This window comes from Danio rerio, chromosome 8 (assembly GCF_052040795.2).
Source record: "Danio rerio strain M-AB ecotype USA chromosome 8, GRCz13ab, whole genome shotgun sequence".
NCBI classification, from domain to species: domain Eukaryota; kingdom Metazoa; phylum Chordata; class Actinopteri; order Cypriniformes; family Danionidae; genus Danio; species Danio rerio.
Genome location: NC_141028.1, coordinates 23,092,807 through 23,117,995, shown reverse-complemented (window position 1 = coordinate 23,117,995; position 25,189 = coordinate 23,092,807). Strand labels below are relative to the sequence as shown.

The 25,189-nt window shown below is 38.3% G+C and overlaps 1 protein-coding gene across 2 annotated transcripts; it reads right to left on the bottom strand.

Moving 5' to 3' along the window:
- Window positions 1-39: 39 nt before the first annotated feature.
- On the bottom strand, window positions 40-24,206 carry col2a1a (collagen, type II, alpha 1a). 2 transcript variants are annotated; one of them, NM_131292.1, is given in 54 exon segments: window positions 1,008-1,498; window positions 3,461-3,703; window positions 4,006-4,193; window positions 5,044-5,332; window positions 5,419-5,526; window positions 5,609-5,662; window positions 5,751-5,858; window positions 6,170-6,223; window positions 6,604-6,711; window positions 6,980-7,033; window positions 7,145-7,252; window positions 7,444-7,551; window positions 7,665-7,826; window positions 8,081-8,134; window positions 8,264-8,317; window positions 8,449-8,556; window positions 9,312-9,365; window positions 9,533-9,586; window positions 9,687-9,740; window positions 9,830-9,883; window positions 9,985-10,092; window positions 10,521-10,619; window positions 10,709-10,753; window positions 10,851-10,904; window positions 11,012-11,065; window positions 11,464-11,517; window positions 11,660-11,713; window positions 11,814-11,912; window positions 12,014-12,067; window positions 12,201-12,299; window positions 12,386-12,439; window positions 12,527-12,634; window positions 12,751-12,804; window positions 12,933-13,031; window positions 13,166-13,210; window positions 13,297-13,395; window positions 13,501-13,554; window positions 13,902-13,946; window positions 14,041-14,094; window positions 14,177-14,221; window positions 15,973-16,026; window positions 16,113-16,166; window positions 16,281-16,334; window positions 16,431-16,484; window positions 16,706-16,759; window positions 16,902-16,946; window positions 18,015-18,092; window positions 18,180-18,281; window positions 18,489-18,542; window positions 18,743-18,775; window positions 18,875-18,907; window positions 19,010-19,026; window positions 21,168-21,377; window positions 23,935-24,072. In NM_131292.1, coding segments are annotated over 54 exon segments (4,476 nt in total). In that variant the 5' UTR covers window positions 24,029-24,072; the 3' UTR covers window positions 1,008-1,351.
- Window positions 24,207-25,189: the final 983 nt, after the last annotated feature.

Sequence of the window (25,189 nt, the reverse complement as noted above, 5' to 3'; positions counted from 1 at the left end):
CATGTTGTGCTGTAATTAAAAACACAATTAAAACCTGACTTCATAATTCCTTGTTTTTTCCTTTATTTTCAATTTACATTAATTAAAATCGTAACAAAACCAGAACCAAAAAGAGAGAACAAACAAAAAAAAAAGACCAAGATCATAATAATATTAATTATAACAAAAATATACACACCCTCACTCACACACACATCCTGCTCAGCGCTACGGCAATCCTTTGGGAGCAAAATTCTGGCATTGCCAAAAGAGTTCCTCTGTCTTTTGATCATCCAGCAACAGTTTCCGCATCCTCCGAGCAGGCTGTGTGTGTCCAATGAGGCTAGTTAGGGAGTGGGATGGATTGGGAATTCTGGGAAATACTGACAGTTAGATCAAAACTAATAGCACCTTCTGAAGATGGACCAAGCCGCACCGGGGTGTCATCCTGATGTTACGGCAACCCCAGGCTGCTTCCGTTCACATCCAGATTTTAATGTTGTTGTTTTTTCCTGTGTGAGGTAGCTTTTCTTGAAGAATAAAGATCATGCAAATAAACAAATATTAGAATTGGTTTCCAAATTTATTTGATTTCGTGTATTTCTTTTCGCTGTTAGGTCAAGGGAACCAAAACTCTCTACTCTGGGCAATCATGGGAGAGAAAAAAATATTGATTTACACCAAAAAAAAGAAAGAAATGGAACTGCACTTTCCCCAAAATATTGTTTTGTGTGTGTATAAGCACATGCTCGCACACAAACACATACAATTGTGAAAATATATAGATCTGGCTGCTTCAGAACAGACTGAATCAAGACTTTTTTGATATTATACACAGTAAATATTAACTTATTCCCTCCTCAGCTTTAACATTTCACAATGAGACGTTTTCTTCTGAGTCACAGTCAAGAGGCAGAGTAAGGGGTGAAGTGGGACTGGCCTTCTTTCTTCTTTAGTGGGAGGGACTGCTGTGGTTCCAGTCACGACACTGTACAGCATGGCCCACCCACCCGCCACCTGCAGGATGTGATGACATCAAGCCATGTTTCTGTCTTTCATTGGTAGTGCTTGCATGTTCGGTCCCCCTCTTGGCTCCCGTCAAGAGGAGGCGCTGCACTTGTGGGAAACATGGCTGGATTTCAGAGGGAGAGACTATTTAGCGCTGGTTTTTTCCGTCACGCTAAACGCGGACAGCACGACTTTATTTTGCGTTTTAGAGAAAAAAAACTTTCGTCAATTTTCAGATTTCTTTGCTTTTCTTCCATGTTTCGTTATTTGGAGAGTGTTTTGCATCCTCACAGTTATTGCTCGTCATTGGTATTTTTCCATGTCTTATCTCATAATCCACATGTGTTTTAGTTGATTTTTTTTTTTACAAGAAGCAGACTGCGCCAATGTCCACTCCGAACTCCTGATCTGCTCCTCCGATGTCCATTGGAGCGATGTCCATGATGGGCAGTCTGGATGTCTTCTGAGTTTTGTACTCGATCACAGTCTTGGCCCATTGACCTGTGTGCTTCTGTAAGACAGCAGAAAAAGCCATGTAAGTGGGGGTATGTGAACATAAACAAAACAAGTGGCTTAGTGGTTAGCACCATCGCTTCACAGCAAGAAGATCGCTGGTTCGAGTCCCAGCTGGGTCAGTTTGCTTTTCTGTGTAGAGTTTGCATGTTTGTGTGGGTTTCCTCTAGGTGCTCCGGTTTTCCCCATAGTCTAAAGACATGCGGTATAGGTGAATTGAAGAATTTAAATTGGCCGTAGTGTATGAGTGTGAATGCGAGAGTGTATGGGTGTTTTCCAGTATTGCGTTTTAGCTGGAAGGGCATATGCTGGACACTTTGGCAGCTCATTCCGCTGTGGCGACCCCTGATGAATAAAGGGACTGACCCAAAGGAAAATGAATAAATAAATCACGCTGCTAATGTTTAATTAATAGTATTATTATATATGTAACAGAGGCCAGCTAGCGAAGTGACCTCTGACCTTAAAAGGTGCTCCAGCAATAGACGCTAGAGTCCATGGTCTTTAGCCTCCTTGTTTGAGCAACTGACTTCCATACAAAGAATCGCCGGGTCGATCCCAGCTCAGAGCGGGTTGGGTGCAGTTGGACCGTTAGGTTACATATATATTTTTGTGGAAAACGTACCATTTTTTCAGGATTTCATGATAGGCAGAAATTTAAAAAAAAGAAGTAATGGAAATGTTTTAAAGCAATTTCACTGTCACTCTTGATCAATTTCGTTCCTACAAGTTGAAAAGTAATATGTTGCAAGACCCAATTATTTACATGTTTCCTTCAAAAACGTCTTACTGAACCCAAACTTTTCAAAAGTGGAGTAATTGGATTGAATTTGAAAAATCCAATTTTATTGTATGCATCAAATGAAATGTACAAAATAAGCCTATGAAGGGTTTGAGAAATTGAGAAATAGGAGCAAAGTAGAAAGATGAAAAAACTGCACTGTGATCTTTAACTATTCCTATATAATGTGTATATATATATATATATATATATATATATATATATATATATATATATATATATATATATATATATATATATATACTATATAAGTCTCATTGAACGACTGTTTGATTGTTTTGTTCTAAACATTCCTGAAAAGGTTTTAATATGTAAACTTTTGTTACCCAGAATTACATTTTAGTGGGTATCCTCTGTAAATTACTGTAAAAATATTTTATAGTCACTGAATCAGGTGTGCCCAATACGTCAATCATGATCTACAGGTTGATCGCAAAGATAGCGTGGGTAAATGGCATGCCTTTAAAAAAATAGATGTCAGCCTATCAGCCATCCTCACTGAAATGTGTCACTTGATTGACATACAGGGCAGCCAGTTTGATATCTGCCCCTTTCTGATGCATGGATAACCATGCATGCGCGTAAAACCGAACCGACTTCCCCAAGTGCTGCAAAACTATAGCAGCTTTAGGGAATTTGGCACGGTTAAGTCCAAATATTGTTCCACTATGACTGATGATCATTTGGTAGTGTGCTTGAGGCTGGTTATCAGCAGCTTCTGTCCGGACTATGCTTTTGTAGGTTAATTCCATTCAGTACAAGTCATCAGAGTAAGATGATGACAAAAATATGTAGAGTTGTAGACTATTGCACAATATGGGTTCATACAGATAAGCAAGGTACATTAATATATATTGTACAAATACAAAATTCTCAATATGTTTATAAATAAATATATGTTTTGCATTTTTATATTTGGTGGATCATTTTGGCTTGGTCATTTTATAAGAAACTCGCATGCTAAAAAAGGTGTGGGCACCCCTGCACTATATAGTGGTTTTCATTTACAAAAAAATGTAAATTATTTAATATGCTTATAGTTCTGATGCTGGAACATCACTTTTCATATTTGATCCATATAATATTAATTAAGCACAGTTAAATATTTTTAACTGATTTGAATTAATGTTGACAAATATGTGTTATGTTGAGACTCACCTTGCAGCCATCCTCAAGTACGCCATATGTAAAGCGGCTGTTGCCCTCTGCTCTGATCTCCACATCATTGGAGCCCTGCAGCAGAATGGCCTTCTTCAGGTTGCCTGTGGCTTGGTCCATGTAAGCCACGCTGTTCTTGCAGTGGTAGGTGATGGTCTGAGTGGCCTCAGTAGACAGCAGCCTGAGGAAGTTCAGCTGGATGGTGGTAGTACTAGGAGTCTGGCTGCCATCAGCATAGCTAAACTGTAGGAAAAGGAAAAAATGTATTATACTTAGAATAAATTTATCTTTATTATCCCTTAAAGAAAACATTAGAAAAATGCAATAGATATTTCAGCACAGCTCCTTGTCCCAACTAGGGGATAGATTTTCAGCACCATGGACCAACAGAAATTCAGAACCGTAAACAGCTCCCCAATCCAAACACTCGTAATCAAATCCAGATGTGCTTTTTTTATGGCATTAAAAACCTTTACCCAGACGTTTAATGATTTCTTTTTACATTTGGTGTTGTTGCTTAACTAAAACACAAGGATAATACTCACGTGGAATCCGCCGTTCATGCTTTCTCCGAACCACACGTGCTTCTGGGCCTTGCTCTTGCTTGTCCACCAGTTCTTGCGTGGGATTTTAGGAGTGCTTGGTTTCACACAGGTCTCTCCGGTCTCCATGTTGCAGAAAACTTTGATGGCATCAGCAGCGCTACCAAGGTTGGGATCCACCCAGTAGTCACCTGTGGATAGAGACCAAGAGGTTTGTTCAAGTCAAATCAGCTTCACAGTAACAAACAGGAAATTACAGTATTGATTTAATAAAGCATTAGTCTTATTATTTGGTTCAAGTCAGATTGGTGTTGGTTTTGTTTATCTGTAAAGTTGTGAACTGTGGAATAAGTTCAATTCAGCTATGAACAACTTTTTGAAGGGCAACAGTGTTGGTTCTATTCAGTCCAATAACAAAATTGATTAAATGAAACAAAATTGAATGAAACAAAATTGATTTACTCATTAAGCACAATTTGTTGCTCAATTATATTTAAGTTTTGTTGAGTAAAATTGATTATATTATTGACTTTTTAGGAATCTTTTAAATCCCAATTATGCAAGCAAGGTGATAGTGGTAAGGGAAAGAACAAGACTTCGCCAGGTGACAGAAATATAGAATGAAAATCTTGAGAGAATCCAGGTTTAATCCATGGACCAGTTCTCCTCTGGCCAAATGAACATATGAGTACTAAGGGGCTTTCGCATCAGCTTTAGGCACCGATACAGTCCCTGTTCTTACACAAAAAATCCCTCTTTCCATTTAACATTTTCATGGCTGCAACAAAAAGAAAATTTAAAGTTGCAGTGTTTCATAAGCCATGTTTTTGACTAATCAATGTACCCGTACATCATTAGTTCCTATTGCCCTAGGTTAGAACCTACTCTGAAGACACCATTATAACTAAAAGGTCTTCCACCAGTAGTTATGAAACCCTTCTGTGCGAGACATTTTGAGCATTTGGAAGAGTTTTTGTGATGGTTGTGAACATTTTCCCTCTTATTAGATTATCTGAGAATCTCTTTTTCCTCATTTCTTACCGCTCTTCCATTCAGGGTGGCAGAGTTTCAGGTCTCGGCAGGAGCGTGCAGGATTCTTGCGGGAGCCATCGGGGCTGCGGATATCCTCAATCTGCCCGTTGATGGACTTCAGAGTGGCGTCCACCTCTACATCGTGTTGTCTGAGAGAGCTGGAGGCTTCATCTGCACGCATGTAACGCAGAGGATCGGGTCCCTTCTCTGGCTGAGACAATCCAGCGAAGGCAGACATGTCAATGCCAGGGCCAGGGGGACCAGGAGGACCAGGGGGTCCGGGGTTACCAGGAGGACCCTAAACATAGACGATAAGAAGAAAATTTGAATCAGTCATGTACTTTTCACACTAATAGAGCTATAAGCTGATGAATATGTACTTACAACTGGGCCAGACTCTCCAGAGCGTCCACGAGGTCCAGGTGGACCAATGGGTCCAGGCTGACCATTAGAACCATCCTTACCAGCAGGTCCAACAGGTCCTGAAGGTCCCTATTATAAATAACAATGGTTAACCAAACCATTTAAGTACTGAGATTTCAAACTGTGTTACCACCAAATTGTGGACACTCACTTTAGCACCAGAAGGTCCAGCAGGTCCAGCAGCACCCTGGTCTCCAGGAGAACCCTTTATTGAGAAGACACAAAAATGTTAACATATTTCATATTTTTACTTTACACAGTCTGTAAGAAATTAAGACTTGTCAAAGACTCACGGGAGGTCCGGGCAGACCCTGCAGACCAGTGAATCCTCTGTGTCCCTTCTGGCCTCTTTCTCCAGCTTCTCCTGCCTCACCCTTATCACCACGAGGTCCTTGGGGTCCCTGATAAAGAGACATAGAAAAGGTAAATCAAAATGTAAGCCACTAAAAACAATTAAATTGACCAGATGTGATTAAAATAATTAGGTAATATATAATATTTAATAAAATTCATGTTACCCCGCCCAACAGTTATTATTTTTTGCATTAAATCTTATTTGAGTTTAGGTGTACCAGTCTTACCAATAGAATTTTCCTCATAGCTCTCTATTTTAGTCGTGCTATATTTTGAACCTGGCTATTTTGAGAATTTAAAAGCTCAGGATGTATTTTAGCTTCTATTTTGTTCCACCTTCTTCATAAATGGAACTTACAACCATGCCTCGAGCTCCAGCAGGTCCAGGGGGTCCAGCAGGTCCTTGTGGGCCCTTTAGAATGAAAAGAATAAAACAGTAAACACATTTTAAGTAAACATGCTTTATGTGATATACATGGTAAATGTTGATCTTTAGCTTTAGACCTTTATTCTTCAAAATAATGAACATTTTTGGTAGGAAATGCTGTTTTGAATATGTAACAAAATTCTAAAATTAAACAGCTTCCTTGTAGAATTAATCCAGAGACAAAAAGTTGAAATAATTATAAGGTTTTTAACTAAAATGTATAATTTGCTGGAAATTACACAACCAGGATGGTGATTTGCATAATGGATAAGGTTCCTAAAAATTGGATGTTATTGTCATGCATTCTTGTACTTAAAAACGCATTTCTGTATCAATGTAAAATATGATTTCGGAAATTAACTCACATTCTCTCCTCTGTCTCCCTGTTTGCCAATTGGACCAACTGAACCAGGAGCGCCAGGGGCACCAGGAGCTCCAGGAGCACCAATTGGGCCAGTGTTACCACGCTCACCCTAAAAAACGTACAAACAGATCATATATTTCAGCTGGCGCGACATCCATCTGTCTAACCAACAGTTTTACAAAATAAGTACATTTAACTTATATTACATATGAAGTCATTCTGAGGTTCATTTATTACAAATATATTCTAAAGATATAGCTAAGAGAAACTTTAGACCCCATTTTATGCTGTCTAGTATGGATTGATTTGTAATTTACAAAGATCAGAGGAAAACAAAAGAATGTTATATGTTTTTTTTTCCTGTGAGGTCTCCTTACCTTCACACCAGCAGCACCATCTCTACCAGGTGGACCATCAGATCCAGGATTACCCTGAAGACAAACAAAACAAATGGGTGAGATGTGATCTTCATATTACTGAATCTGTTCAGTAAGTCATGACTTTTTTGAGGTTCATCATGTTATGCATGCATGTGTTTTTACCTCACGGCCAGTCTCTCCAGCAGGTCCAGTCAATCCAGGTGGTCCAACAGGGCCGGGAGGTCCACGGTCACCAGAGCCTCCTGGAGCTCCCTGTTTGCCAGGCTCACCCTGTGGGACAAATAATATTAGCAAAGTGTAAGATTAGTGATGGTGCATCAGGATCAGCAAAATACATATTTACTAAACATCGGAAAATATCATAATGCAAAATATCATCATGCAAAATTTAGACTTTTAAGCCATTAATAAAAAACAATAAGTGGTTTTCAAATGAAAATGAATTTGCTGCTACTACTCACAGAAGGTCCTGGAAGTCCAGGGAAACCTCTTTCACCACGCTGACCAGGCAAACCAACAATACCACGCTGACCAGCAAGACCAGCAGGGCCGGAAGGACCATCAGGACCCTACACATGAAATATGAAGAACAAAGCTTAGGAATACAGTGAAGAACCTCTACAGAACACAAAAGTCATTCTGATGCAAAAAATGTGCATGTGTGAATGAGACTGAGCCTTACAGGAGGACCATCTTCACCAGCCTCTCCCTTCTCTCCAGGAGCACCAGGAGGTCCACGCAGTCCAGCATCTCCTGCTCTACCTGGGGGACCGGCATCACCACGAACTCCCTTAGGACCATCCTTACCAGAAGGACCTGCTGGGCCGGCAGCACCAGGGTTACCCTGAGAAGATTAAAAAAAGTTTACAATGTGATCAGATTTAGATACTGAAGTCTAGACTCCCAGTTTAAATGTTTATAGATTTTATGTATTAAAGTAAACAGTATTGCAGATGTAGGACTATCTTTTAATATAATTTCATTTACTTAACAGCAACAGTGTTGCTTAAAATAAGGATTTATGCATTCTGCACATAGTTTATTTAAGTGAACTGTGGAGGAACCACTCAGTGTGGTCTGTGATATTGAGGGGCTTACGTTGGGGCCAGGGGGTCCAACTCGTCCTGCAGCACCAGGGAAACCAGTGGCACCCTATAATAATAGTGAAATATGTTATTTTTAATAAAATGGCATTGACAAAAAAATGGCATTGAGTAACTGGCTAAAACATCTAATGAAAAATTATTATTTATGACTAAGTTGACTTTTTAGGTAACTCACAGGGGCTCCTTGGGCTCCACGTGCTCCCTTAGGTCCTGTGACACCAGTTGGGCCCTGAAATCAAGCAGTGAAACTGAATGAGCCAAACACACATTGCTAAGCTTAAATCAAGTCTATTTAAAACCATTATCAGCATATGTAATACTTCTTAAAGTAGCATTAGATACTGATGCAGAGACACTTACCACTGGGCCTGGTGCACCTGATGGTCCTTGGGGTCCAGGGGCTCCTGAATCACCTTTCTGTCCTGATTCACCCTGCTCTCCCTTATTTCCAGGTTGGCCATCAGCACCCTGAAGAGAGAAATAGTGGAGAGTTTGAGTTAGATTTGTTTTTCCCTGCTTGGTGGATTATTTCACCTTCCACTGAGCTATTTGAGAGAGTTCAATTAAATAGTATACAAATCATTAGATTTTAATAAAAGCAACAGAGAATTGTCAATTTGAACATTGTTACTGGAAAGCATTGTAAATCATAACACATTGAGGCCAGAAAAGATCAAAAAATGTTGTTTTTAAGAAAACTATATTTTGCAAGTGCTTCATTCATTATTTTTTTATGATGTTTCTATTGTTATTTCTTAAGAGATATGATTATTTTTCAATAAAATGGTTTGTGATCGGGTCATTTTGGACTTGGCTATGTATGTAGTATACTTGAATGTCAAAATAGTTTCGTAAAATTATCTATGAAGTTATATTATTGCAAATATAAATAACTTTCTCCATATTTCACACATATTGGGACAGGATTTAAACATGTATATACATAAACATTTATTTGTTAATTTAACTGTTAATGAACCAATGAAAATGAATGAATTATTTATTTATTTTGTAATCGTTATTGTATGATGAGGTTTTGAAGAGTAATAATTATATACTTTTTTGTTGTTGTTTTACAAAAACTCAAGTATTTATTTTTTTTTGTTTCTGAAAAAGTTACAAATAAATTAACTTTTTAGAAAATTGCCAAAATAATGATGAAAATGATCTTATGATTAATGTATCACTGCAGAAAAACTGAAACATTGTGGGTTTCCACTTACAGGGGGTCCAGCAAAGCCAGCAGGTCCAGGTGCACCAATCTCACCACGATCACCCTAGTAGGATGATGAAAAGATATTGATTAACACCAAAACTAATTTTACACTTCACAAAACCACAAACATCCTTTTGTACATCTTTTAGCTGTCTAGCTGCAAGGTTAATACATTGCACTAACGTTTCCCGTTTACGCTGAACAAAAGACAATGAAGTGTTTGCTTACAGGGGCACCACGAGCACCAGGAGCACCAATTGAACCAATAGGACCAGTTTCACCCTGTGAGAAAAAGATAAAAGAATTAAACAATCTGCTCAAATAATTTCATCTACAACTACCAACCATTGGGAAAAGACCACATGAAGGATGAGGCATGTACCTTTGCGCCATTGGGACCAGAAGGACCAGGTGGGCCAATTGGACCAGTCAAACCCTGGCAAAAAAAGACAGAAAGATCATTACTTTTGATCAGCTATAAAAAGCAAGCAATTTGTTGACAGTTGCTGTCTTTATAGCACTTACTCTTGAACCATCTTTACCAGGAGCACCTTCAGGTCCCTTCTCTCCAGAGTCACCCTAATAAATGAGATAATCAATAAGTAACCCAATCATCCAAATGACATTACGTTGGTGTAATTACTAAAAGGAGGGATTGTACCATTTATAAAGACACTTACTCTGTCACCTTTAGCTCCAGAGATACCAACAGCTCCTCTCTCACCAGGCATGCCTTGAAGACCGGGAGGACCTTGAGCTCCAGCAGCACCAGCTGGCCCAATCGCACCCTGTTGGATATCATAAAGGGGTTTATGAGTTGGAAGAAGGCTGAGATGTGGTCCAAAAAGATGTAACTAACCCTTACCATATTGCCTTAAATGAGCAACAATGCATTACATTGTGCATTAAATATGTCATTTGGATTTTAAAATGCAAACTTAGCCAGCTTAAAAAACATTTTTTTTAAAACAGACAAAAAATATTCTTCTTCTTCTTCTCCTTGGTCATGTCTCTAAGCATTTTATTGCACTTCAACATGGGTTCTCGCATGCGTCAACGCTAAGTGCCACCTCTCCCAATCTCATTCTCAGTAATTCTCATTAAAACTTGTGGTCTAACATGCAAAACATTTCATGCAAAATGTTGCACAGTAGTGCATGCATTCATTTTAATTCATCAAATGGATGATTTGGGATGGATGCAATGCGGGTCTCACCTTGGGTCCATCTGTTCCGGGAGTTCCTGGAAGTCCTCTTGGTCCTTGGAGACCCTGAGGGCCAGCGCCTCCTCTCTCACCAGGGAAACCACGCTCACCCTGAGAAAGCACAGAGGAGTCACATCACATTAATACTCATTCACACTGAGTTGTATTAGGGGTCTTGTTAGTGAAGGATAGAAACTCACTCTTGGTCCAGTGGGACCGGCAGCACCACCCTCTCCAGGAACACCCTATGCAGAGAAAGAATGGCATAGTCATGATAGTTAATGTCACTAATATCATCTCAACAGCACAAATGGAGCATATGAATAATATAGTAATCCTCACCTGGTCACCAGGTTTACCAGGTTCTCCGGGGGCTCCAGTAGGTCCAGGCAGACCCTGCACAAAAACAGAGTAAACCTTAGAAAATCTTGATCCCTTGATCTAAGTTAATATGTACATTAGTTCCAGTATATATACAGTATATTAAATATGCGCAAATGTACCTGGAAGCCAGATGGACCAGGTTGACCTTGTTCTCCTCTCTCACCAACAGCACCCTAAAACACATCAAAATCATAATTTAGGCACTACAGAAATATTTCAGACACTAGAGTAAACTGTTTTTTAATTTTGTTGATTGATTACAGAAGCTAAATGTTTAAGGTAATGCTGCATTAATTGTACAATTACATAAATTTATTTAGATAAATTTGAACAAACATGCTTCTTAACTCCACAAAGATGTTTTATGTTTGTCATATACTGTAGGTGGCATGAATGCATTTACACAACAATAACAAATGTATACTGTGATACTGGGGGCTATGGTGGGTCAGTGGAGGTTTAATTTAATCTGGATTTAGGCAACATCATATCTTTACACTGAATTATGAGCAGTCACAGAGCAACTTCAGCATGGCTGCGTATGGACAACTTAATTTAAAGTAATACTCACAACAGGGCCAGGAGGACCAGAAGGTCCAGTCTCTCCATCTTTACCAGGCAAACCCTAATAAAAGTAAAAACAAAGAGAGAAAAAATAAGGCAAAAATCTGTTTGATGTGGGATGCTGATGCATTATTACTTATTTCATTAGTAACTATAGCTTGGAGATCTGTCTGGATATCGACTGGCGTAAGAACATGACTTACTCTAAGACCAGTGCGTCCAACAAGTCCTTTCTCTCCAGGTTTTCCAGGTTCACCCTATGAGAGAGGGAGATACATGAGACACAAAACATACACTTGCCACTCACTTTCAAAGACAAATTGTAGCTGAAATGCAGAAATGCTCTGATGGTTTTACATTGGCTCCCTTGGGTCCAGGGAATCCCATCACTCCAGGCTGACCACGAGCTCCCAGAGGCCCAGGTGGTCCAGGGCGGCCATCTTCACCAGGGGCACCCTACAATCATTAAAACATGTTCAGCACTGAAGTGTGTTGAGAACAGTGTGTTTAGTATCTGAATACTGGTTGTACGCAGTTGTTTTAAACTATATACTCACAGTCGCTCCAACTTTTCCTTGAGCTCCAGCATCACCAGGGCGTCCAGTGAGACCCTATTAGAAAAGGAAGATTGTATGAATGATGATCAATGGAATTAGCCTTTAAAGCAACATGTATAAAAGGTGGTTTTAAGCATAGTTACGATGAGCAAAACACACAAAAAATAGAAAAAACACATTCACTCACTCTGGCTCCAGGAAGACCAGGTTCACCAGGGCGACCAGGATCTCCAGTGCCTCCTTTCGGTCCACTCAAACCTGGAACACCACGATCACCAGGAGCACCCTATGATAGTACAGAATATGAGTACAGAAATCATAAGAAAATACATGTGCTGAGTAGTTGAGAAAACAACTGTGAGTCCCACCAACCTTTGCTCCTGCAAGTCCATCCTGGCCAGGGAAACCACGGTTACCTGGAGCTCCCTAGCAAGTACAAAGACAAAGTCATTAGTGGGGTTCTTTATCATTTGGTGGGTGGTAAGGTAAATCTAATCTAGACAAGATACACACTCTCTCTCCAGGAGGTCCAAGAGGTCCGGCAGAACCAGGCTCTCCTCTTGGTCCTCTCTTGCCCTCTTCACCTGATGGCCCAGGAGGTCCTTGAGGTCCTAGAACACCCTGTGTAATCAAGATAAGAATGTGCCTGATTAGTTTGTTGTGTATGATTGTGATGGAATTTAAAGTGGATACAACAGAAAGGATAGACGACAATAAGTCAGATGTTGGTTACTTACACGCTCTCCCTTGGGTCCAGCCTCGCCTTTGAATCCTGGGATACCAGGGTCTCCCTGTATAAATACAGCAGAGTTTTCAATTAGTATGATGGCAAACTAATCTTCACTCCGGATCAACTGTATAAAATTACTAATCGATGTCTGGGAGACACTGAGAACATGTTCAAGACATCTTCACGTACAGATTGTCCTTTAGGCCCAAGAGGTCCAGTGGCTCCCTGAGGTCCTGGTGGACCACGTGGTCCTGGGAAACCAGGAGCACCAGCAATGCCAGAAGCACCCTGCAAAAGAGAAAAATGGCCATAATATAATCACTGAATAAGCAGAACCAGTGTTATAACTGTAAGTTATGTTAAATTCTTAATTACAGAGAAATGAGTGAAAAATAAACTGGGAATAATGTGGATATACTCACAGCAGATCCTTTAGCTCCAGGAATACCATCAGTACCAGGGTTACCCTGCAGAATGTGAGCATTTAAGTGCATTAAGCATTAATGAATTGATATAGAAAATCAAAAGATGTTTTGCTTCATCATATACTCACGGATGCACCGGCGGGTCCAGGTGATCCAGGTGTACCAGCCTCTCCACGAGGTCCCTGTGCGCCCTCAGGTCCACGAGCCCCAGTGGGACCAGCTTCACCCTGCAGGATTGAACATCACATCGCATTAGCAATGATTATTTTCATATTTGAAAATCGGTTTCCATATTCACAAAACAGTGCTGATGCAGATTTTAGCCATTTTACCTTAGATCCAGGGGATCCTGGGAAACCTGGAGCACCAGCAGGACCAACAGGACCCTGAAGAGGGAAACAGTAAAAGATCAACAAAACATATATGCTTACTTCCTATTGCATCCCTTAAATGTTTTTCTCAGATTTGTAAATGCATGAATTTTGTATCATTTTCAGATAAAAAATAAAATTTTAAATACACTTTAATTATATTTTAATAAATTATTTGTTATGATTATGTTTTCATTGAGAATCATCCACCTTGATATCCATTTGTCAGTTTTTTTTTTCAATTACTTAGCATTAGCAATAGCATTAATGACGTTAAACCTTGAATATTTCTTGGAAACCTTGATTTTATGATTATATAGACTAGCATTTGAGAACTTGAGGGTGTGACGTAATGCACTTACAGGAGGACCAGCAGGACCAGGCAGACCATCATTACCACGGGCACCCTGTGGAAAGATGAACAGACCATCAATATAGTTAAAGCTACCCAAAACTATATCATATGTGTTGTATTAGATCAGTATTCTTGTGGTCACTTACAGCAGCACCAGTTGCACCAGGGCGACCTCTCTCACCGGGCAGACCACGAGGACCCTGAAGACATTTGAATAGAGTTAGCCAATGCACCATTTCAGTCACAGAAACGAATCAGTCATTAGCATCAAAGGGTACTCACCATTGGTCCAGGAGCGCCACTCTCACCGTTAGAACCTGCCTCACCCTGAAGGAAAAGAGATGAGAATGATGAAACTTTAAAATTGCATGATGTAAAATCAATTAGTTCCGAGCCAAATAAAATCAATTAACCTATTGAATTACTGAGCCTATAACCAGATCCATGTTATTATTAGTTTTAGTATTTTCTTTATAGTATATATATCTTTATAGTATTTATATATATATATATCTTTATATTTATATCTTCATAATATTTATAGTTTCAAAAATCCTTATCTGTAAAAAAGAAATATACAAATGTTTCCAAAGTAGATTTGAAATCTATAAAGCTTCACAAATACACAAATCTGATAAATGTCTGTTAGAATGGACCCTTTTCACAAGCCAGTTATGACACTAATATTTACATTAAAAAACTGTATGAATATTTATACGTATTTATGTATGTATTATATCATCTTTGCTTCAAATGACAAAAAACTAATTACGGCTTGTACGAAGTGTTTTTTTAATGATGTGTCTATGGGACAGGAAAGTTAATCTGACATTATTCTCTCCTCTGGCTGCCGTCATCAGTCTCACACAATTTTTCTGAACATCATCATGAAGTTTTTATTTTATTTTTTTAGCAAATAAGATCGTAAAAACAATTATTTGTTGTACTTTCTCATTCACTGCACTCAAAATTTTCCCAACTATGATGGCTTCCGCCCCTGACTAATCTGGAAACATGAAAAGGGTCTATTATGATGTCCTGTGAAACCTGTCAAATTTATGCTTGCATTTAATTTGTCAAATATGAGTATTATACACTTCGTTTTTCCCTTTAAAGTCTTCGTTTTGTTCCCCCTACTTTCATATTAATCTAGAAAAAAGATTTTAATGAAATAAAATTTTATTTGTATACACATTTATTGAAGTTGTATTATTGAATTATATAAATTATTCCTAAAAGAAGATTTGAAAACAATATTGCCATACTATATAACTAACTACATAAAATGTGAATGAGAGGGTTAAGAATGTTATAATATTCTCAGTTTCTGATATGCCTGGGGACTTAACAGGAGCATTTATTTTTTTAAAAAGCCTTAAAATGTAACATTTTGTCATAGTTTAAAAACAAACTATTATTTAACATATCTGTAAACATTTATTGTCAAATCTTTTGTTTCTACCTTCTAATGTTCAGCTTGTCTGTTTATTTGTACTTTATGTATCTCATGATGTAATAGTTATTTATTTGTACTTACCTAACTTCTACTCTGCATTTGGCTTAAAATTATTCTCTTTTATTTCATTGTTTTTTTTTAACACAGCAATCGTTTTACTTTTGTTATTATCAAACAATTCTACCTGGGTGTGTGTGTGTGTGTGGGGGGGGGGGTGTTCGAGGTTGTTTTACGATTTAGTCATATGCTGTATGCTTTCTATATTAAACAAAAAATTTAATTATTGAATAATTTACAACTCTTCCAAAGCAAATTTGCAAAAAATAATGCCATACTATACATAAATACAAATGAGTAGGTAATGGATGCTATTGTATACTCCATTTTGAACAAAGTCTGTTGTTTATTAGCTGTATTTATATTTTAAAATATCTTCAGTAAATGTTATTAAATAAATTCATCACATATATTGTTCCAAAGCAGATGTGTAAACAATAATGCCATCATAAGTTATGGTAGAAATATGATGCCCGACAAAACCTGTGTGTGCAGTTTCAGACATGGTTATTTCCTGTCAAAGTAGGATATTTTGGCATAAAATGCAGTCTTTTTGTTGCAGTACCTTGGCACCTGCAGCACCAGCCTCTCCTTTAGCACCATCCAGACCTGGGTGTCCCTACAAACACATTCAATATTAGATGAATCTATTGATACAGTAATAAACATACAGAAAAACAATCAATTTCAATCTCAGAAACTCACTCTGTGTCCCTTGATGCCAGGGAGTCCAGGGGTCCCAGGGAATCCACGAGCTCCCTGTCATACAAAAAAGAAACAAATATAGTAATTGTTGCTCCTTAATAGAAAAAATAATAACCTAAATAAGTGACTAAAACTGTTGTATGTGGGTCTTTGTTTCTATATAATTACCTGAGGTCCTGGGGGTCCACGCTCACCAGCTTTACCAGGTTTGCCAGCCTCACCCTGGATGAAGAAGGACATTAAGAGACATTGCAGTTAACATCTTTCAAACATTCACTATTTGGAAGAGTTGAATATCAAAGTGGCAAAACTACTCACATCACTTCCGGGTTTTCCAGGGGGGCCGGGTGGGCCACGGGGTCCAAGGGCACCCTAAAGTTTGTTAAATTGTAAATTGTTAAAGACTGTTAAAACCTAAAACAGTATTGTGTTCTAATAAATCAATTTGTTGTTGTTGTTGTTTTTTTGCAGTGCCATTGATATGTGCGTATGAAAGTGTCATCTTTGTGGGCTGTGGAATATGTAGGGTATGTGGGAATATAAAGTGTCATATGCGTAGGCATGTACAGGAAATCGAGATATGGGCCACTCACAGCAGGGCCGGGTTCACCAGTCTCTCCAGGGTTGCCTTGGAAACCTTGTGGGCCCTGGAATGGAAACAAATGACAGTGTGGGATTTGGGAGTTGGCGGTGATGGGTGCTTACAAATTACTCTTATCTCTTTCATTAGTGTTGAGAATCTAATTATTATTCATCAATAAATTAGGCATATAAAATGCATTTACTTACAGGTGCTCCAGAGGGGCCAGGAGGACCACGGGGACCCATTGGACCCTTTAAAAACAGATAAAATAAATGCAACATGGCATCTTTGACCCAGATAAACACTAAATTGTTAGACTATACTTTAGAATTTTTTTTAAAACATGTCTATTTTTCATAAAAAAGAATCAACTATTTGTTTAATTGTGTGTAATTTGTTTTGCATATATGATTATTTGTTATAATCTGTGCAGCACTGTAATTTTCTGAGAACAGGTGGCATTTGAAAAGTAAAGAGCACCAAAGATCAAGAAACATGTAGCAGTTGATTATCTATTACAGTTTTAAATAATAAGACTTTGATTAATTTATTAATGCAAGACGTTTTATCAGTGCAAATTTTAAGTATGTATGAAAGAAAATGTAAAATTGGCAGAATCAAGATAAACTTATTCCACGTCATTCCAAAACATTCCTCAAGGTTTGAGGTTTATTTCCTGCATTGTAATTATGAGATTGCATTTTTGCAGAAAATACATTGATACATGAATACCAAATACTAACAAATTAAAAACAATTATTCAACTTGTATTCAACGAAACTACTTTAAGTAAATAAATATATACCTACTGTATGCACATATATACAAAGCTATATTCTTATACTCATATATTTTTTCACACTTAAGTTAAAAATTAATTCAGCTATAAATTAATAAACAATTGCTTATTACTAATTACTATTGTTAAAAGGTCCCTAAACATCTATTATTTCCATTAAATAGTCTAATGCCCAAAGGTATGGTAAAACTTCATCTAGCACGTAATTTAGTCCTTTCTTTTTATGTAATGTCTGATTAATTAGCTTCCCATGAAGCAAACCAGGTTTTTCACCTCAAGAGGGCACACCGTAAAAAAAATCCATAGATGACTTTATGAATGCTACAGCTATTAACTACAATACTCTAGTAGACTGCTGAAGTTCCATATTAGCCAATTTGAGCGCTTTAAAACACTGGCATGATGTGAAATTCATTCAGTGGGTTGCAGTTTAAAACATATGTAAAAAGTACATTATACCATAGCAACAATTATTTAACCCATGTAGATATGCCTGTGTGCCATGTTTTTTTCTTCTTACCATTGGTCCCTGCATCACACCCATCTGAGCACCTCCTGCCTTCTCATCAAAACCACCAGCCATCTGAGCAGCAAAGTTCTGCACATACACAAACACACACTTATTACAACCTGCAAGAGGCAGACACAAAAATAGAGAGTACATTAAAAGACAGGAGAAACATACTCCTCCAAGTCCAGGGGGACCATTGGGTCCGGGTGGTCCAGGGGGTCCTGGATTTCCAGGTGTACCAGGTTCGCCATCTCTCCCTCTTGGGCCGGGACTTCCCTAAGGGTTAAAAAAATATATATTAGGGCACATGAGTGAACAAGAAAAGAGAGCAAAGAGATTAGCTAAAGCCTTTTCACATGACAGCTTCCTGCAGAGTGTGTCCACTGCCCCTTAATGTACTCGGATAATGGCTAATACGGTCTGACATCACTTTAGCTAACAAGTCTGAGAAAAAAAAATGTTTGAAAAGGCAAGATTTTTTACCTTCTCACCCTTAGCTCCTCTTTCTCCACGTGTTCCCTGCTCTCCCGGGGGTCCCTGAAATCACAGAAGGAAAAATGTAAAAACAAAAAAATTAACTTTGGTCACTTGTAGTGTCTGAAGTACACTCTGCTAAATAGACGCAACAGTATATTCAAATAAAGGTTCAGGAGAGCCACCTAGTGGAGAAACGCAATATTGAACGAAACATTATTCAGAAATCAATTACAAAACAAAATGTTTATAATTCATCTCACCATTGGTCCAGCAGGTCCTCTTGGTCCTACAACCTACACAAACAAAAATAACAAACATCCATCAGCTCACTTGTTGAAAACTGATGAAGTCAGGGTAAAGCAAGTGTAAAGTTCATCGATGAAATGACTTACATCTGTAATATCGCCTGGTTCTCCTTTCTGTCCCTGTGGAGATTAAAATAAAATATAATTTAAAATACAATTCATTCTATTCAGCATTTGTATAGTATGACTTTTTTTTAAAATACAGACAAGTCAAGGCCTCACCTTTGCACCAAGTGACCCTGTTGAATCACATCGCATGATGAAGGAAAGACAAAGATTGACAGTTAGACACAGCAGGATGAAGTAATTGTGCATGTATTTGATCAATTGACTTTTCAGTAACACACACATTTGGACATCTAAATCTTACACTGACAACAATGCTGCTAGCTCACTATAGGGTCACCAATGGGTCAAGAAGAAAGTTGGTGAATGCAATAATAATAAGCTAATGCTGACTCGTAATGAGGACGTTAAACTGGTCAGACACTCAGTGTTACTGTAACGACTAATGAACTGCTATTCTGAAGCCACATGGCTGAAAATACCAACTCAATGGCACCCCACTAGGTTCTGTACCAAATCAGCATCATTCCCTTCCCAGTCTGCTTCGTTAAATTGTTAAAAGCAGAATATTAAGATGCAAGCTCATGATCAGTTTAAAACATGAAGCATTGTTGAAATATTAGAAGCATTATTAGGCTGTACAGTGCTAAGCAAATTAAATACAAAGATGAAAATAAATATTTCATTAAAACTCATTCTGTATCAGAGCCATGAGCTGATTACAGTGAGCTAGAATATATATTCAAATGTTTATGGGAAAAAACATTTCTTCACATTTTGTTCATCTTAACATTATTGTGTGTATTTGTGTAACAGCAACACACAATGTTTTTTTAAATGAACAGTAGCAGCTGTCAAGGTTGACTGAACATGAAGTGATGAAAAAGTTGGAAGAACAACACTTCTAAATTTTTTGTTAATTAGGATGTTAGTAAGAGGTCACACCATGACCTCGTATTCAAAGACGCTTTGTCTTGATTTGCAGCTTTTTCCAAACTAATTGAGGTTTTGGCTTGTTTACTTGTTACTATAATAGAAATAAAATCAAATATAACATAATATGGGGCAACGCGGTAGCGCAGTAAGTAGAGCTGTCGCCTCACAGCAAGAAGGCCACTTGTTTGACCCTCCGCTGGGTCAGTTGGCATTTCTGTGAGGAGTTTGCATGTTCTCCCCACATTTGCGTGGGTTTCCTCTGGGTGCTCCCGTTTCCCCCACAAGTCCAAAGACATGCTGTACTGGTGAATTGGGTAGGTTAAAATTTTGCGTTGTGTATGTGTGTGAATGAGAGTGTGTGGAGGTTTCCCAGTGATGGGTTGCAGCTGGAGGAGGCGTCCGCTGCGTAAAACATGAGCTGAATAGGTTGGCGGTTCATTCTGCTGTGGCGACTCCAGATTAATAAAGGGACTAAGCCGAAAAGAAAATGAATGAATAATATAATATAATATAATATAATATAATATAATATAATATAATATAATATAATATAATATAATATAATATAATATAATATAATATAATATAATATAGGGCAACACAGTGGCACAGTGGTTAGCACTGTTGCCTCACAGCAAGACGGTCGCTGGTTCGAGCTCCGGCTGGGCCAGTTAGTGTTTCTGTGTGGAGTTTGCATGTTCTCCCCGTGTTTGTGTGGGTTTCATCCGGGTGCACTGGTTCCCCCACAGTTCAGAGACTTGTAGTGTAACCAATGAGAACTGTTTCAGTGGTATTGGTGAATTAAATAAACTAAATTGGCCATGGTGTAAGTATGTGAATGCGAAAGTGTATGGGTGTTTCCCAATACTGGGTTGCAGCTGGAAGGGCATCCGCTACGTAAAACATATGCTGGATAAGTTGGCGATTCATTTCGCTGTGGTGACAAATGATAAATAAAGAGATTAATCTGAAGGAAAATGAATAATATGATATAATATATAATTTTACAGAAACTTAAATCATGCATTTATGTGCATTATATAATTTTATATTTTCTTATTGTAGTGGCCAAACAGGTAGCAAGATGTGCTTCCAAAAACACAACCTCTCAATTAAAATGAAAAGTGTCCACATTTTATCCAAATACAGCTATAACTGAGAAAAAAAAAACATAATTTGGTCTAAAACTTAAATCAACAATAAAATTTAAAAGTGTTGCAAACTTGGAACGTTTGCTTTGAGTTCTGAACACAATTACATGACCAACATGACCAGGCTGTAGTCTAATGGTATGCACGACAAAGTTACAGAACTCAAAGCAGACATTGAGCAGGACAGGTGTGAGAAGCAAAGAGAGGTGTGTGAGCAGAGAGCGGACCGATAGGGTCGTCGGTGTCAGCTGGGCAGATGGGACAGCACTCTCCAGGTGAAATGATGGGATTGGCACAGTCATTCAGATCCTCACAGATGACCTCGTCACACAGCACAGTCCCCGAATCACACACGCAGACACGGCACGGTTCTGGTTTCCAAACCGCACGGTCTGCATACTGCTGGCCATCTTGAACACAGCCGCCAAACTCTTCCTCTGCAGCCACCAGAAGGGGGCGACAGTAAGGAATGCATGAAGGTAAGAGACAGGTGAGCATGTGACACACTCAAAAAAATAAATAAAATAAAAAGCAAGTAGCACAAGTCTCCTAACTTCGAAATGTTTTGTAATACATATATATTTGATGTATACTTAATATATTTAATGCATTTAAATATATTATTTGTATATAAAATAATTACAGATACATTGCATATATATATATATATATTTACATGCATACAGTTCAGATATGAGTCCAACTGATGTCTGACAGCTGGTTACTTTTTGATTATACACTAACCACAACACTAGCTAGCAATATTTGCAGGGTGCATATCTGACACCCTGGTGTAAAATGTGGCCTCCTGTAGTCTGCGTATTTGAAACTGAACCCCAAATCTCCAAAACTAGCCATGAATGGGTCTTTCTCAAACACAGACAGGGCTGCATTGACAGCCTGGTGCCTTATGCAAACACACCCCTCTCGCAAGCTCCATCTGGATCTAATGGTCTCACTTACCACCAGGGCAAACACACCCTCATGGGTCGGAAAGGACAGCCCTCACACACACTGAACCCCTTGATCTGTTTGCTTTTCAAATATTCGTATGAAAGTGTAATTTGCCTTTAAGTCCCAGCCCTAGCACAAATGAATGGAGCAATTATAGCTGTTTAGTTTTTACTGTAAATACGGAAAATCCACTTTTCTTGGATGCAGGGCAAAGCAAGCGTTCTGTTCAATTAACGTTTCCTTGTTTAGTGAGGAGATAGACATTTAATGAGCACAGTGAGAACACAAGGAGATGTTCATCTGGGTCATTTGTTTTCTATCACTTCCAGTTAACAAATATCACAGATGACACTCTTTATAGTTCCAATCTGCCTGTGATCTTTCAAGTTTGATGTTTTGGCCTTTTATACAACATTCCAGAGACCCCCTCCTCCTTATCCACCCACCAAACCTAGCTCCCCAAATCTCCTAATCAACGCAAAATCCCCTGAACTAAACCTGAAATACTTTTGCTTTCCAAACACTGTGCACGTGGGCTGTTGGTGCACCGTTTGAACCCTTGCAGGAACCTTTGCTCCTAATCTCAAGTGAAAGTGCTCTCACGCTGCCAGAAGCGGATGTATTAATGACCTACATATAGAAATTGGTTATTATAATGCTCTTATTTACACTGTAAAAGGCACTTGAGGTATTATCTTAGATCCACACTTTTCTCCATTTATAAGCAAAAGGGGCACTTTAAAATATAAACTAACTATAAAACTGGTTATGACTCCTTACAAACAGAAAAGTTTGCATTCTAATTTGAGAACATTTTTTAACATATAATGTACAGTTGAAGTCAGAATTATAAGCCCCCCTTTGATTTTTTTTCTTTTTTAAATATTTGCCAAATTATGTTTTACAGAGCAAGGAAATTTTCACAGTGTGTTTTATTTATATTTATTTCAGCTAAGATAAAAGCAGCTTTTTATTTTTTTAAAAGCCATTTTAGGGTCAAAATTATTAGCCCCTTTAGCTACATTTTTTTCCAATAGTCTACAGAACAAACCACTGTTATACAATAACTTGCCCAATTACCCCAAACTCCCTAGTTAACCTAATTAACCTAGTTAAACCTTTAAATGTCACTTTAAACTTTATAGAAGTGTCTTGAAAAAATATCTAGTAAAACATTATTTACTGTCATCATGGCAGAGATAAAACAAATCAGTTATCAGAAATAAAATATTAAAACTATTATGTTTAGAAATTTTCTTTCAGTTAAACAGAAATTGGGGGGAAAATAAACAGAAGTGCTAATAATTCAGGGAGGCTAATATTTCTGACTTCAACTGTATTTTGTCTTACTTTTGTTAACTGTCTAAATTGCTTTACGTGTCCTGGCATTTTTTTTTCTGTGATATCTTTATGAATCTGAAAACATTATTAAACGAGAGAGTTATGAGAGACTCATTTTGTCACGGTAATGTAGTGATACTGATCCCAGCCAGCGGGAAGAGCAGAGTTGCTATAGCAACCTCCTCAGGAGAAAGTTGCTTCACGCGCATCCGCACTGATTAACTTGTATTCTAACTTTTGTGGTACCTTCCAGACTGTTTTAAACTGTCGTAAACGCATAAATACATACAAGGAAAGAGAATGCCTGAACCCATACTTAATGTTTAGCTTTTTTAACACTTAGCCAAGTTAAATAACTACAAACCCAACTTTCATCGCGTTAACCTCACGGACAACATGCGCCCGTCAGTCTGCTGATGCGCGTAAACCAGAAAGTACACCTCAGTGAAGTTGAGCGACATAAACATATTCGTATAGCTATAATGCGAGCTTTGAATATCTGCATTCTTAACATTACACTGCAAAGATATTTCTGCTTTATAATGTTAAGTAATGAGCAAAAGGCATCCTGCAGTCCAGAGGTGAAAAGCGAAAACCCAAACTGATCCATTCCAAACTTTCCTCTCATGTCACCATGGCAACACCGTACAATTGTTTTGCAGAATGCTTTGAATTTCAAAGTGAAAAACTCCAACTTACGGTCATCTTCTTGTTGACATCTTACAAGCGATAGCAAAACGCTATGCGTTGCCACAAGTAGCAGGAGAGTCCGTGAATCCAGCAATCTGATCATGTCTAAAGATTAGACATGCAGGTCCTAAGGGGTAAAAGTCGCCGAAGACCCGGCGGAGCGGCAGCCCAGTGCTCGCGGGGAGTGTGGAAGTGGATGTGGATGTGTTTGGGAGGATCCGACGCCAGGCACACACAGACAGAACCCACCGCGTCAGTCAGAGCTCCGCGGTTTTATGTCCACTGGCGCATTTATGAATCTTAGTATATCCCAAAAAGTGAGTCCAACCCCGACCCCCATGAGCGCTGAAATACGAGCCCCCCAGCCCACCCCATTGGGAAAGAAGTCCACCACCCCTCTGTCTCAAGAACAATTCCATCCAAACCCATCCACCCCCTCCCCTTTTTGCCCTTTCCTGGCAAGTGGTGGGCTTTCTCTCTGTGCCTTTTGTATGAAAGTGCATCATAATGGCCTTTGCTCAAAAAAGAGACTCGGAGAACCAAAATACATTCATTGTTTCAAAGATTTTGACCCACTGTGGTTGCACATGACCATTAAAAACGTGAGATAACCTCAGGGAAGTTTTAGCATATATCATGGGTCCTTATGCATACAGTGTACAGTCAATCACATGATACATCATGATACACTTATGAAGATTCCATTTTGAAAGCTGCAAACTAAAAAGTAAGTAGTATAGTTTTACATCCTAACTTATTTTGTTAAAGTTGTTGAACATGCTGATTATAAATATTCCACTTAATTAACAATGTCACCATTTTAGCTTGCCAAGCTTGAATTAACCTTATCAACTGATAATCAGTGAACCTTAAATTCTTGGCACCACATGACTAAATGTAAACTAAGCTTACATTATTTCTCTGGTAGAGCGCCAGCTGCTTCAGAGAAGTTGTTATTGCAATCAAAATAAATGTCCTGTACTCCCAAAGCAACCTAACAGCAGCTCTTTGTGTCACATGCAGTGAAATTATTGTTTAGTAAACGTAAAACTAAACACTATTAACAAGCACTTTTGCAAATGACTATATAAAACTCTAAAACTCAAAGTTAAAATGGAAAGTATAAGTTATTTAAAATATGAATACATATAATATATTAGTGTTGAAGTATCAGATTTTTCTCAAAACATGTTAAATAATGATTTACCTTTCAAATATATACTTTAAAAGTGGCTTTCTTCTTAATTGTTGATCTATATTATTA